The following is a 15,096-nucleotide window of genomic DNA, read 5'->3' on the forward strand; positions in this document are numbered from 1 at the left end:
AATAACGACTTTAAAAAAAGAGTTCCACATTAAAAAAAAAAAATCTTAAAAAAATTTTTTTTAAAAAAGAAGTAATACAGAGAGATGCCTGGTACCCTCTACCTAGTTTACCCCAAGGGCAATATTTTACAAAACTAGAGTACAGACTCACAAGCCAGATACAGACATTGCCACCATCTAGATACAGAATATTTCCAGAGGCAGAATTTCTTTTGTTGCCCTTAGAGCCACATCCACCTCCCCTGGGGCCCTATTCCTAACCTCTGGCAATTTCTAATTTGTTCTCTATCTCTATAGAGATGAGCTAGAGAATGTTATACCATGTTACATAAGAGGAACCACACAGTAAGTGACCTTCTGGAATTGGCTTTTTTCACTCAGCATGATTTCCTGGAGATTCATCCAGATGGTCGTGTATGTCAGTAGTCCACTCTTTTTTATTGCTGGGTAGCATTCCCTGCTACCGTTCATTGAAACCGTCATTTAGTGAAGGACATCTGGGTTGTTTCCAGTTTGGGGCTACTACAAAGAAAGCTGATATGGACATTTGTAGACAGGGTTTTTTGTTTTTTTTTTTTTTTTGCTGAACATAAGTTTTCATTTCTCGGACATAAAGCCCAAGAGTGCAGCTGCTTGGTCATGTGGTAAGTACGTGTATAGTTTTATAAGGAACCACCAGACCATCTGCTAGAAGCCCTGAATCACTTTACATTCCCACCAGCAGTGTCTGTGTGACCAGTTCTCTGCATTCTGGCCATCAACTGGTATTGTCACTGTTTGGTGGTGACGTTCTGATGTGTCTGTTTGATATCTCTTTATGCTTTTAATTTACATTTCCCTGATGACAGATGATGTTGAACATCTTTGACGTGCTTATTACCATCTGTTTACTCACTTTGGTGAAATATCTGTGTCTTTTGCCCATTTCCTAACTGGATTTTTCTTACTGTGGAGTTTTGAGAATTTTTATAATGTCTAGGTACTGATCCTTTTTCAAATTGTGGTTTGCAGATATTTTCTCCTATTGGTAGCTTGTCTTTTCATCCTCTTACCAAGTTCTCTTACAGAGAAGCTTTTAAGAAGTACAATAGATCAGTTTTTCCTTTTAGAGTTAGTGCTTTTTCCCTAAACTGAGAAGAATTTCTACTTGAATATAGACAGAGTTAAACTAGCTTATATTTTCTCTCCATTACCTATACTAAACCTCACTGTCCAGAATTGAAGGCTGGTTTATTTATAATAGATACATAGAAATGGAACTGGTGCAACAAATGGAGGGTATTTTTGAAAGGTTCTTGCTATATATTAATAGCTATACCTATAGCTGTATCTCTATACAAAGCACTTTTTAGAAAGGTGATGAAAATTTATATGTCTCTCAACAGGATGTGAGGGCCCATCTCACTATATTCCTGCAAACAGTGACGATTTTAGTGTCTTAGATTGTTACTGATTAGGGGTAAAAATGCTCAGAGGTTTGAAGACTCTTCACCCACACTCCTCATCTCCTGCCAGCTCCCAACCCCAGGCTCTCTCCCCACAGCCCACCTTCCTGGAGCAGACGGGAGATGTTTTTCTGGCACCACAATTTTTTACATTTCCAACCTCAGCCAAGCGTGACCCAGTGGAACATCATGGGTTGCCTTTAGGACTCCAGGATCAGAACAAGGCTTGCCTACCTGGCAGAAACAAATAGAAATTAAGCACAAATACATTTGGCTTCAGAGCTCAGGGTCCCCCAAGGGGCAGAAGCTCCAGTCCCGTCTTTCCACCGTCGCCTGGATGCCTCTGTGTGGATGACTCACAGTCACCCCCAGCTCTTTAAACCTGAGCTCAGCTTCCTTCCCTGATCCTCCCCTCCGCATTCTCTCTCTTGGGTACCATGACCTATCCTACCGTTCAAGACAGAAACCTGGGAGTCACCTTTAACTCCACCCGTCCCCATTCTCTGCCTTTAATACATCACCCTGTGATTGATTGATTGATTAGTGGGCTGGCTGTTGAGTTTTCCAAATTTCTGTTTAATCAGGACTGTTTTGGGTTGTGAGAGGCAGAAGCCCATCTCCAGCGGCCACATGCAGAGAAGGGGCTCATCTGTCCTAAAGAACCGAGAAGTCCTTAGAGAGGGTCTAGCTGCAGTAGTCACTGGGCTTCAAAAGATGTCACTGGCGATCTCTCCTCTCTGGATTTTGCTCTATTTTCCTCTCTGACGCCCTAGTCCTCAGGGAGGTGCCCCCAGCCCTATAGGCAGCTCCACGCTTCTTCCAGCTAATGGTCCAGCCTCTGATCAGCTCTCTCTAAGGAATCTGATGGGCCCTGATCCCTCTCCGGCTGGGACCAATCGCTGTGTCCTGGAATGTGAGACAGCCTGAGTCATGTCCCCATGCCTGATGGGGAAAGGTGGTTCCAGGGCAATGATAGTCCCATCAGTATAGCTTAGAGCACTTTCTCAAAAGACAAAAAATGTAGCATAGATCCATGTGTTAGAATACATGTATATATAGGTGTATATATACACCTATACATGTGTATATAGGTATGCATGTATATATACGTGTATATCATGTATATGTATATCATACATACATGTGCATATATGTATATACATACATATCATGAATGTCATACATCCATATAGTATGTTAGAAGTCCTGCCTTCTAACACCCTTTTCCCTCTCCATTCCCGTCGTCACAACTGTATATCCTCATAACTGGGTCACTGCAAACACCTCCAAACTAGTTCTTCTGCCTCCACACCCTCTCCCATCCCACCCTTGCTCGCAGTCCTCTCTCTCAGAAGCTTTTTCTCTGTGAAGATGCACTTGGAGGTGCCTGTATCCTGCTTACAAGTGAACTCCTGGAGGGAAAGACGCAGGTCCGGGTGAACCTCTCTTCACAGATTAAGGACCAGCAGCATCACCGGTGCAATGGATGAGAGACGGGTCTTCCTAGGCCTGCCTAGTCCTTGCCTCCTTCAGACACCCTCGGGCTGCAGGTCCTTCTGTTGTCTAACTTCCCCTGGGTAGCGGTGGGCAAGGTTGGGAGCGCCTCCAGCAAGGTAGCGTCTCTCTCTGGTTCTTGGGAGGATTACCATTCACTGTGGCCCATCCTAACAGCAAGACACTTTGCTTTCAGCAAGAGGACTCTGGCTTGAATAACGTCATCCTGTGGCCTCCCAACCCTGAGCCTCTGCAGGTACTGAGAGCCGTGCTCTGTGTGGCTTGCTGTGAGACCCTTCCTAACCTCTAACTGGTTGCAGACTTTTGGCGTGCTGTGTTTGTTTGCGTTTTTCGTTTTTCTCCTCCTCTTCCTTCTCCCACTGCCTCCTCCCGCCCACCTCAGATTAGTCATAAAACACAGTTGATATCTGTAATATATGTTTGGATTTCTAAAACTAACATTTTGGTGTGTCTTGCCAAACATCTGGGCTTCCCTGGTGGCTCAGTGGTAAAGAACCTGCCTGCCAATGCAGGAGACCTGGGTTTGATCCCTGGGTCAGGAAGATCCCTTGGAGGAGGAAATGGCAACCCGCTCCAGTATTCTTGCCTGGGAAATAGCATGGACGGAGGAGCCTCACGGGCTACCGTCCATGGGGTCACGAAAGAGTCGGACATGACTTAGCCGTTAAACAACACCCAAGATCTGGCTCAGTTGCTATGCTGTGAGATGCTGAGTATGGCTTATGTTCTCAAGGTAATGAAACTGCCAATACTGACCCTTCCAAACATTTCCGCTTTGATTTCCTTTATCCTGGAGGGAGGCTGAGTATGGGGTGCTGGCCGCCCTTTGCCACCAGTGGGCAAAGCTGAATTGTCCTGAGGAATATTGCTTTCCCAACCGCCTGCAGTGTGGGTGTGCATCATGCAGCTGGCTGAGTCCCCTCGTTTGAGCTCTTCCCGAAGTGTTTGCCATCCACTGGGAAAGAGGGCAAATTGGGGGCTTTGCCTCCCTTTCACGGGGATTCTTCCTGGAGACAGCGTCAAGGTAGGTGTGTGCTTATGGGTGTGGTCAGTGTGAGGCGATAAAATGTAGCCTGCTGTGACATCCCCACACCCAGGAGGAGGCGTGTTAGTCACCCACGTGCTGAGTTCCTTGCCTTAAGGAAAGAGTAGCTCCACCCACCAAGCGTGGCTTCCAGAAGCTCTGCTTGGTGCTGTTGATGAAAATAATCAATAATAAGAAAAGAGTTTTATTTAAGCCAAACTTAGGACTAGCCCAGAATCCCAGCTTCCCAGATTACTCTGAGAAACTGCCCCTGAGAGTTTTCAGAGGAGGAATGACTTGAACTGATTAGATACATATTTTTTTAATTTCTAAAAATTTATTTGGCTGCACTGAGGGGTCTTAGTTGTGGCATGCAAACTCTTACTTGCAGCATGTGGGATCTAGTTCCCTGACCAGGGATTGAACTCAGGCCCCCTGCCTTGGACCACCAGGGAAATTCCTGATTGGAGATTTTAAATAGGAAGTTGTGGTTGCTATGTTGGGCATGGTCTTTAGGGGGCAGAAGGCAGGAGTAGAGAAGGGGCATTGATTAAGAGGTTATCTAGAGGTCAAAAAGATAGATGATTATGGCCTGGAATGAGGTATCAGGGAAGAGGGTTCCTGGAAGGGGATGTATTTTGAAGGCAGAGAGAAATGCTTAATGAGGGATCGAACCTAGAGGGTGGGGGAAAGAGCAGAACCGAGAAGGAGCCCTAGGTGTTGGGCCTGAGCCTTTGGGTAGAGGGGAATGTCATTTCCTCAGATGGGGAGGATGGGAGGAGAGGAAGTTTTAGGGAGAAGGGAGAAAATCAAAGGTTCTGGTCTGGCATAAAACCTGAATGCCTCTTGGGAGCTACAGTGAAGAGATCTGGTGGGCATTTGGGTACATAAGAGATGGGGCCTGAGATGTATATTTCAGTCATCAGCACAGGTATTTAAATCCATCCGACTGGACCTCTGTCCATGGGATTCTCCAGGCAAGAATAATGGAGTGGGTTTCCATTTCCTCCTCCAGGGAATCTTCCTAACCCAGGGTGAAACCCGAGTCTCCTGTGTCTCTTGCATTGCAGGTGGATTCTGTACCCGTTGAGTCACCGGGGAAGGCCCCTGGGAGAGAGTGAAGGACTTGATTAATTGGAGATGCTCCAACATTTAGACATAAGCCCAGGGGGAAGTGGGAGAACCAGGGTGGGCGTGATTTTTGAAGGAGTTGAAGCTGGTTCAACACAAAGGAGAACGAGGGACCTAAGGGATCATGAATGTCGAGGAGCAGACAGGGTATAGTGGCATCGGACGCTGCTGACAAACAAGGAGCAGACACCTGTCCATTGAGCTGACGATGTGTCGGCCGTGTGAGGAAAGCCTCACATTGCCCTGCAGGTCCTTGACAGGCACAGGTCCAGTGAGGACAGGGATGCAGGTTGCAGGTGGGAGATCTGATGCGGGAGTTGGAGATAAGGAAGTGGAAAGAGGTGTGTAGGTCATCCAAGAGGTTTTCCTAGGAAAAGGAGCAGAATATTGGGACAGTAGCTAGTGGAGAAAGTTGCCTGGAAGGTTTAATTAAAGACTGAGATACTGGATGCCCGTGTGCCAGTGGGCTTGTGGAAGAGAGACAGGGATCGGTGGAGGATGGATGAGAAAGGTCAACAGAAAGAAGACTGACCTTGAATGTTTGAGAGGGATGGGGCTGGAGCAGAAGTGGGCTTAGAGGAGAGACATTTCCACCAGTGTGGACTAGGGGAGAGAGGACAAAAGCAGATACAGCTGGGATGGCTGATAAGGATGCAGAGAAAGGGGTGCATGTAGTGTGGGGCAGGGGGTGGAGATGAGGTCAGAGGAGGCACGAGGTATACCAAGCGTGGAAGCTGGGGGGATAACAGGTACCTGGGGAGCCTGGGCCTTCATGTAGTCACTGAGGGAAGCCAGGTACGAGCCGCCGTAGGACCTCTCTTCATAGTCTCTTGGCAGAAGGCCAGCAAATTAGCTTAGTGATTTTTTGCTACTGGCATTTTTTGGAAGCAACTGATGTGTCAAATTAATTATTCACCGTTTTACCTTAAGAAGTCAAGTTTAATAACATTACAATTGTCCTACATCTAGAATCTGCCAAAGAGCACAGTTATTTCTTCCTTCACCAGCACAAACACTCTTCAAACTCTGAAATTTAGTCGTGTGGCCTTGGTTTCTTGTCTGTATTCCCAAGGGAAGAGAAGTCATTGGTGGGGAAATTCACACACGCAGACTGGACCAACTCCATCCATTTATTGAAGGTTCCTTAGTGACTGAGACCTTTTGACCTTGGAGGAGACTCAGCCCCTCCTGGATGCCTGTTCCTGCATGCTGAGTCCTACTTGTTACTCCCACTCCTTCCCTCCTGCTGACTGATTCACTGATACCTCCTGGCAGGCAGACTGCTCTCAGGAAGCCCAGAGCAACCACAGCTACTAAAATGCACAGCTGTGACTCATAGGCCTTTCCTTGCTGGTGACTCATCTTCCTGTGGGCATTAGATGTGTTGGCTGGGAATGAGAAGAAAGCCGTATGTCCAACCAAGGCTGTGAAGGGGGACTGGCTCCGGGGCAGGAAGGTACAGTGCAGTGGGAGATCACTAGAGAGTCTTAACACTGAGCCAAGGGCAGCTGAGCGGCCTGAGCCTGAGCTGCTGACCAACACACCAGTTAGTCTCAGGGTCCTAACTGGCGTGTCCTCTTTGGAACAGAGGTGGAGGTAGTATGGTAATGAGGGTAGCTTCCATACAACAGCCCTTCCTGGGGTTTCATGCATCAGGACTCTCACAGAAGGATTTATGGTGAGAAAAGGGCCACGTCAGCCCACAGCCCCAGCACCTGAAAGCGGACGTGACGGTGATTCAGTGTTCTTTCCTGAGTGTCTGGTTCTGGGGAGCCCTGCAGAGACACCTAAGCTCTGAGCACATGGATTCCAGAGCAGAAGGGCAACACTCATCCCACCCTGCTTTACCACTTTTGAACTTCCTCTTGGCCTTGGGGCTGTCATGGGACCTGTCTATGGCTCTGAAAGCATGGGAAGGAAAAGAAAGACAGTCAATCCTATTATTTTTTTTATTAATATTATGGCTTGACTTAAAAAATATGATCATTAATAATGCTCTTTTAAAGCAGCTCCATTGTTTGGATGTTTCTGTAGTTTGAAAAACAGGATTTTCCACTATAGAAACTGTGGTCAGTGCTGTGAAGCAAGAGGGTGGGAGCAAGGACAGCTGAGTTGGCCCTGGGCATCCCGGAAGACTCTAGGGTGCTGGAGGATGAGCAGGAAAAAAGCGGCGTATGGAGGCTTGAGGGCAAGTCACCGCGCAGGCCTCCCCAGCCCAGCCCTCACTGGGGCAGGTCTTTCTGGTTCTGGCTCAGGGCCCATGAGGCAGCTGGGTCTGAGGTTCATTCCTGAAAGCGACCTCAGCACGGTGGCTTCAGATTCTCTGACATCCACGGAGCAGAGTACCAGGACAAGAGAATCTGTGCTATGCGAGGCACCCCAGGGCATGCTTCCACGGGCTGAGGTCAGCTGTGGCCCAGGCACTGTGTGGTGATTATTTTGCTTCTAGGTAAATGGCCACTAAGTATCTGCACAGGCGTCCCTGGTGGCTCAGATAGTAAAGAATCTGCTTGCCAGGGCAGGAGATGAGGGTTTGATCTCTGGTTCGGAAAGATCCCTTGGAGAGGAAATAGCAACCCACTCCAGTATTCTTGTCTGGGAAATCGAATGACAGAGGAGCCTGGTGGGCTACTGTCCTTGTTGTTACAAAGAATCAGGCATGACTTGGTGAATGAGCACGCACACAGGCACACAAGTATGTGCATATGTTGTTTAAATCTACCAATGCCTGGGATCCCAAGTTCAGCTTGGAGGGTGTCTCTTTATTTCCAGAGGAACCCAGGGTACTCAGCATTATGATGGCATTGGCAGAACAGCATCTTCTAATAGTCTACTGACAGTAAGTGGGCACCTGGGATGATTTAAGTGTGCTTAATGAGAAATAAATTGAACAAAGACAATTAAACAGCATGAATGCAATGCTGGTAACAGTGGAGAGAGTTTGTTTAGTATGACGTCTGATGGCCCAGCCCAGAGGGTTGGTGCTAATTTTTGCTGCAGTAATTATTAAAGTTTGTGAACTGCATGGCTCCACGTTTGGCCGGATGCCGCTTCTGAAGGATAGGACTTACTGTTTTAACTCCAAGCTGAGAAAGGCACTGGGGCTCCTAGTTAATGAGTTCTGAATCCGTTTCTTCTTTATAATTATAACTAACGTATATGAGTGTCTACTATGATCTAGCCTTGTACCTGGTGCTTCACACATATTATTTTATTTAACCTTCGAAACAACCCTGTAAATATGATCCCTCTTTTCCAGATATGATACTAGAGGCAGAGAAGACTTACGGCTAAATATACACTATAGTTGGGCTTTGAACCGCTGGACCTGGCTTCCGCACCCTTGTTCTTTTTTTCTTTTATTTTTATTGGAGTATAGTTGCTTTCTTGAACCCTTATTCCTTTTAAAATTTATTTATTTTTAACTGGGGGCTTCCCTGTGGCTCAGCTGGTAAAGAATCCACCTGCAATGTGGGAGACCTGGGTTCGATCCCTGGGTTGGGAATATCCCCTGGAGAAGGTAATCGGAGGATAATTGCTTTTCAATATTGCATTGGTTTCTGCCATATACCATCATGAATCAGCCACAGGTATACATATGTCCCCTCCCTCTTGAACCTCTCTCCCACCTCCCACCCCATCTCGCCCCTCTGCATTATCACAGAGCACCAGATTTGAGCTCCCTGTGTCATGCAGCAAATTCCCACTGGCTATCTATTTGACATATAGTGATGTATATGTCTCAGTGCTGTTCTCTCAATTCATCCCATCCTCTGCTTCCTGCACTGTGTCCACATCTGTTCCCTGTGTCTGTATTTCTGTTGCTGCCCTGCATATCGGTTCATCGGTACCCTCTTTCTAGACTCCATATACATGAGTTAATATACAGTAGTTGGTTTTCTCTTTCTAACTTACTTCACTCTGTATAATAGGCTCTAGGTTCATCCACCTCTTCAGAACTGACTCAAATGCATTCCTTTTTATGGCTGAATAATATTCCATTGTATATATGTACCACAACTTCTTTATTCATTCATCTGTCAATGGCCATCTAGGCTGCTTCCATGTCCTAGCTAGTATAAACAGTGCTGCGATGAACATGGGTTGCGTGTGTCTTTTTCAGTCATGGTTTCCTCAGGGTATATGTCCAGTAGTAGGATTACTGGGTCATCAGTTCAGTTCAGTTGCTAAGTTGTGTCTGACTCTTTGTGACCCCATGGACTGCAGCATGCCGGGCTTCCCTGTCCATCACCAACTCCTGGAGCTTACTCAAACTCATGTCCATTGAGTTGGTGATGCAATGCAACCATTTCATCCTCTGTTGTCCCCTTCTCCTCCTGCCTTCAATCTATCCCCAAATCAGGGTCTTTTCCAATGAGTCAGTTCTTCAAATCAGGTGGCCAGAGTATTGGAGTTTCAGCTTCAGCATTAGTCCTTCCAATGAATATTCAGGGTTGATTTCCTTTAGGATTGACTGGTTGGATCTCCTTGCAGTCCAAGAGTCTTCTCCAACAACACAGTTCAAAAGCATCAATTCTTGGGTGCTCATCCTTCTATATGGTCCAACTCTCACATCCATACACGACTACCGGAAAAACTGTAGCTTTGATTATACAGATCTTAGTCGGCAAAGATGTCTCTGCTTTTTAATATGTCATCTAGGTTTGTCATAGCTTTCTTTCCAAGGAGCAAGTGTCTTTTAATTTCATGGCTGCAGTCACCATCTGCAGTGATTTTGGAGCCCAAGAAAATAAAGTCTGTCATTGTTTCCCCATCTGTTTGCCATGAAGTGATGGGACCGAATGCCATGATCTTATTTTTTGAATGCTGGGTCATGTGGTAGTTTTATTCCTAGTTTTTAAAGGAATCTCCACTGTTCTCCACAGTGGCTGTATCAATTTACATTTCCACCAACAGTTCCACCCTTATTCTTGAATCAAGCGTCATGCTACTTTAGCATGAAAATGAATAGATGTATTAAAGAAATTCCGAGGAGCAAAAAATAAGATTTATATCTGTATTTCAAGTGCAATCATGTAAAAAAAATCACAGGACATTACAGTCCATCTGACAACCCCAATTCTGAATAAAGGGACTCTGCTCCATTTGGACAGTTTTGTTTTTGTTTTTTTTTTGCCATATTGACAAAGTTCTCTCATCACTCACTTGGGGCAGGCAGGTCGGGGATTGGGGTGAAATGATTTGAGTTTTCTGACCTTATGTATCTCTCTTTAAATCACATTGATACTAAAATATTAAGCACAGACAAGACATTAATACATTAATATTGAGCAGTTTTTTGAAGTCCCAGAGGTTTTCCTCTCCTCTCAGACTCCAGATGTCAGAACTTGTGAACTCTGGCATCTTTGAGGTTCCTGGGTCCTTTGGGGGGTAATTCTTACCACTTTTGATGCCAAAAATTTTGAGGAAGGGAAGACAGATATTATTCATTGAATGTTATCTCTTGTTCATTCACTAAACTGTAAGTTCCATGAGGGTAGGAACCATGACTCTTTTATTCTAATTAAATGTTTTATTTGGAAATATTTTCAGATTTACAGAAAAATTGCAAAGAGAATAGAGAGAATTCCCTTACTCTTTCCCTAAACTTCCCCTAAAGTTAGTATCTTACATCATATCTTTGAAAAAATATATATATTTTTATAATACATCTATCTTTTAAAAATATATTTATTTTTGGCTGCACTGGGTATTCGTTGTTGCACACAGATTTTTCTCTAGTTGTGGCAAGCAGAGGGTCCTCTCTGTCTGTACTTGTGGTGCTAGGGCTTCTCTCTGCGGTGGCTTCTCTTGCGAAGCCCAGGCTCCAGGGCACGTGGGCTTCTGTAGTGGTGACCTGTGGGCTTAGTTGCCCTGCAGCCTGTGGAATCTTCCAGGACCAGGGATCGAACCCGTATCCCCACATTGACAGGCAGCTTCTTAACCACTGGACCACCAGGGAGGTCCACGCCTTATCTTTTAAAATCTTCTGTATCAACCTGAAGTCTAGACTCAGCCCTTCCTGAACATGGGATGGAATCACCCAAACCCCCACGCAAACTCGATTCTTTTATTTTCTCCACCTTCTCAGGGTAGAGTTGGGGTTCAAACCCAGCTCTCTCTGACTCCAAAGCTCGTTCATTTATCCTACCATGTCTCACCATGTTTCATGAGAAAGCGTTCCCTTTGGGGAAGCCTAAAATTCCACCTGGGGGCCTCCCCGTTCTTGGCCTGACAGAGAGAGAGGTGAAGAATGGTTGGGATGATCTAGCAGAACCGGTCTAAGCCTCTGCCCTCGCTTGACAGGGAGGATGGGCGGCCCACTGGCCCTCGCACAGAACATGTGTTCCCCCTCCATATTTGGCAGCCTGGCAGTTGTTTCTGAAATCCGATTCCTAATGCCATGGGGATGACCTTTGGTCTACTTCCCAGCATTCACCTGCAGTCACACTGCTCCCCAGAAGCTCATTCCAAGAGGGGCCGACTTGGCAAGACACCCTGGTCATGATCTAACCGTGTTAATTAAACCTTTTTATTGGCATGACCAGTAAGCCGTGGTCCAGAGAGGTGGAGCATATTTGAGAGGTAAGGTCAGGAGAATTTTTCCTTTTTAGTAGGGAAGCACTTTAGCTTTGGATAAAGTGTATTTTTTAGGACTGGAAAGTTGTGACTGTTTGAAGATGGACTGCTTTTAAATAAACCCAGAGCTCTGGAGTATTCCTGAGCCAAAGAAAGGCTGTTTGTTTACTCAAGCAATGGCAGCAAAGGAAAGATTTGAAGAAGCAACTTGACAAGGCTGTTTGTCATGTGGAGCATTGCCAGTTTTTTTTTTTTTTTTCCCCCAGCCTGTAGTTTGGAAGTGTAAGGGGTAACTTTAGAAACGTATCCTGTTTTGTAGTGACGCCTGTTGACACAGCAGACCCCTAGGAATCCTGTAAGCAACAGGGCTTAGTCCTGTTGCTAGGATGGGGAGCCTGGATGGGGAGCGGTGGGGGTGGGGAGGAGGAGGGACGGGGTAGGGAAGAGCTCAGAGGCATTGCGGGCAATGAGGCAGAGGTGAGAGCTCCACAGACCGAGTTTGCGCCCCTCGATTTGCAGAGGTGGCTAGCAGACTAAACAAGAATGATCTATTTTTCATACATTCAACAAGTATTTCTGGAATGCCTCTCCGTGCCAGGGGACCATTCTGGGCATTGACTCCAGGCCTCTGTACCACAGTGTTCATAGATGTCCGGTTGGTTTAGTTCCTTGGAGCATGGCAGGAAGATGATGGGAGTCATAGGCAACTATTTCCACTGCCTGGTGAGGCGGCATAAGGCAGGGCAGCAAGGGCGCCAAACCATCTGAGTCCAAGTCCTGGCTTCACCGCTTCCAGACAGTGTGATTTGGGGCAAGTGGCTTAACCTCTCTGTGCTAGGTGATCTTAGTGGTAAAATAGGGTTGTTGTAAGAACTGGATGAGTTCAAATATGTTACGCACTTAAAAAAAATAGTACAGGCTACCCCAGTTGTCCGCCTTCTGAATGTGGAGCATTTCTAGGAAAGCTTTTGGAAGCTGATATGGCTTAAAGCGAAGAAGTGATTACCTTAGGACATCTTTTGCTGATAGATGCGCAAAATAAACTGGATAAAGCCCAGGTGCTCACAGAGTGCTCACAGGTGCTCACATCTCACAGTTCAGAGATGCAGTGACGTGATGCTGGGATGTTGAGTGTGGCTTCCACGGAAGGCGCGTGGCATGTGGACTTCAGTAGGTGGAGCACGTGGACCCAGTAGTTGTGGTTTCAGGAAAACATGTACAGGCCTTTTGTAAAAGAGAAGTGATGTAAAGCAAGCTTGAAAAATCAGTGGAGCCCTGTATGTGGCACATAGAAAGTGTTCATGATAATGTCTGCTATGGTTATTATACCAAAAAATATGCGATGCAGGCATTGGGTGTTATTACTGTGGAAAGAGTATTGGACTTCAAGGCAGGAGCCCTGGCAAAAGTTCCTCAACCTTCTGCTTCTGAGAAGTGGAAAACAGCATTTTACCTGCCTGCTTAGCACACAGGGATTTTTGTAAGAATCAGAGAATGTGAAATAACTTTGCCAGTGCAGTGTGCTGTCCCCATAGATGGTACAACTGCCTTTATTTTGACTCCATCCAGGTCTGTTTTCGCTGGAGAGAACTGCTGTTCTTTTTACAGATTCGCTTTCTATTAGGAGGACAGGTGCGGCTGAAAAGTGATAAAGGTCTACCCTCTTTTATTCTCTGAAGACAAATCTGAGGCCTTGTCATATTTCCTTTGCCAGAGGAAATTCAGCACGTGGTCCCCTCCCCACCTTTGGTGAGAGCAGAGCTCTGCCTCCTGATTCTTCTGTTATTTGCATCTGTCTGAGCTGTTAGATACATCAGTGTCTTTCCAGAATTACTTTAAATTACCCTTGATCATGGAATAAAAAGCAGGAGATTTATCTGTTCAATTATTTGCAGATAATGTGGTGATTGAAAGGGAAACCTGGCTGCAGAAGGTATTTGGAGCTGAGACCTGTATGACAGTTAGACAAGCAGGAATTGGGTTAGAGTTTTAAAAATTCAGGACCCTGATATGAAAATGTCATTCACTCTGTATTATGATTCTGGAGTCATCATAGTAAAAATTGTAAAGCAGGCACCCAAAGGTAGTAAGATGGAATAAAGAGCCTTCATCAGAAGAGTCAGGGACACTTTGGAGTTGGAATTTATTGTGACTGGAAGTTTGTATTGTGTTGATACTGCTCTAGAGAGTGATTTCTGTCCAGGACTCACAGATCAGAAGACTGAGGTCCACAGGACAGAGCAGGGATGGGTCAGCCAGCATGGAGGTCAAGCCAGCCTGGGGTCCACAGTTCCCCTCTTAGGTGAGGAATCGACCCCAGCTCCCCACCTCCACTGAGATGCCTCTCCCTGGCTTTGGGATCAGAGAGGATCGGGTTCACCAGATTCCCCTGCTGTGTGGTCTTGGCCAGATACATAACCTCTTAAAACCCCTGTTTTAAGATAGCGACATGAGTGTTGATAATACAGCTCAAAATACTTCAAATTTTTGTCTGGAGTGGCTTCATGTAGAAATTCGAGTAATGGGATGATAAATCAAAAATAAGCCCATAAGGAGATTTACTGTTAATTTTTTATTTTTAGTTGAAGTATGGTTGTTTTACAGTGTGGTGTTGGTTTCTGTTGTACCGCAGCATGAGTCAGCTCTATGGGTATATTTGTTGTTCAGTCGCCCAGTCGTGTCCGACTCTTTGCGACCCCTCTTGAGCCTCCTTCCCACCCCCGCCTCACTCCTTGGGGTCATCCCAGAGCACCGAGCTGAGCTCCCTGTGCCAAGCAGCACCTTCCACTAGCTATCTAGAGATAGTATATGTATGTCAGATTTACCATACATGAGATTTACCATTAAATTTTTAAAATAACAACAACAAAATCCCCAGAGACACACATAGCATCTTCCTCGTAAGGCTGAGGTGAAGACTGGAAGCCAAGCTGCTGGCCCAGTGCCTGGCACTTAGTCAATGCTCAGTACACAGGTGCTGTTATTATTATTGTGTTCTTTCCCTTCATTCTGTCTCAGCAAGAGTGAATGAAGATTTTTCGAACTGTAGTATTCCTATTTAGCACTGGAAAGTTTGAGCTCTCGAGAGCTGAAGCATCTTTTATACTTCACCTCTGGACACAATGGGGTGAATACAAGCAGCCGACCACTCAGTGAAATAGACCAGATGGGGAAACATTCCGTCTTGGCTTTTCTCTACCTGCTGAGCCTGTACTCTCTCCTGCAGCCTGCCTTCCTCCACAGTGGCCAGAGACAGACTGCCAGGAACTCTTGCGTTCATATTCTAACAGAGCCAGCGGCCAGCTTACCCTTCCTCTGCTTCTCTGGGGAGTCTTGAGGAAGGACCTGCCTTAAGCTGAGTTTTGTGCATATTCGGATAGGCAGGGGTGAGGGGCTCTAGGA

At 46.0% G+C, this 15,096-nt stretch overlaps 1 protein-coding gene across 14 annotated transcripts in view; it reads left to right on the forward strand.

The window, feature by feature from the left end:
• Nucleotides 1–15,096, forward strand: part of TACC2 (transforming acidic coiled-coil containing protein 2) — a 234,864-nt gene that overhangs the window by 29,018 nt on the left and 190,750 nt on the right. For 12 of the 14 annotated variants that reach the window (XM_019988493.2, XM_019988484.2, XM_019988482.2 and 9 more), the window contains exon 3: nucleotides 3,136–3,195. The exons of the other annotated variants lie outside the window; for them this stretch is intronic. In XM_019988493.2, the coding sequence (XP_019844052.2) occupies nucleotides 3,136–3,195 (60 nt within the window). The remainder of the gene's footprint in view (nucleotides 1–3,135; nucleotides 3,196–15,096) is intronic. 14 annotated transcript variants of the gene reach the window in all.

The sequence above is a fragment of the Bos indicus genome, chromosome 26 (assembly GCF_029378745.1).
Source record: "Bos indicus isolate NIAB-ARS_2022 breed Sahiwal x Tharparkar chromosome 26, NIAB-ARS_B.indTharparkar_mat_pri_1.0, whole genome shotgun sequence".
Lineage (NCBI taxonomy): Eukaryota > Metazoa > Chordata > Mammalia > Artiodactyla > Bovidae > Bos > Bos indicus.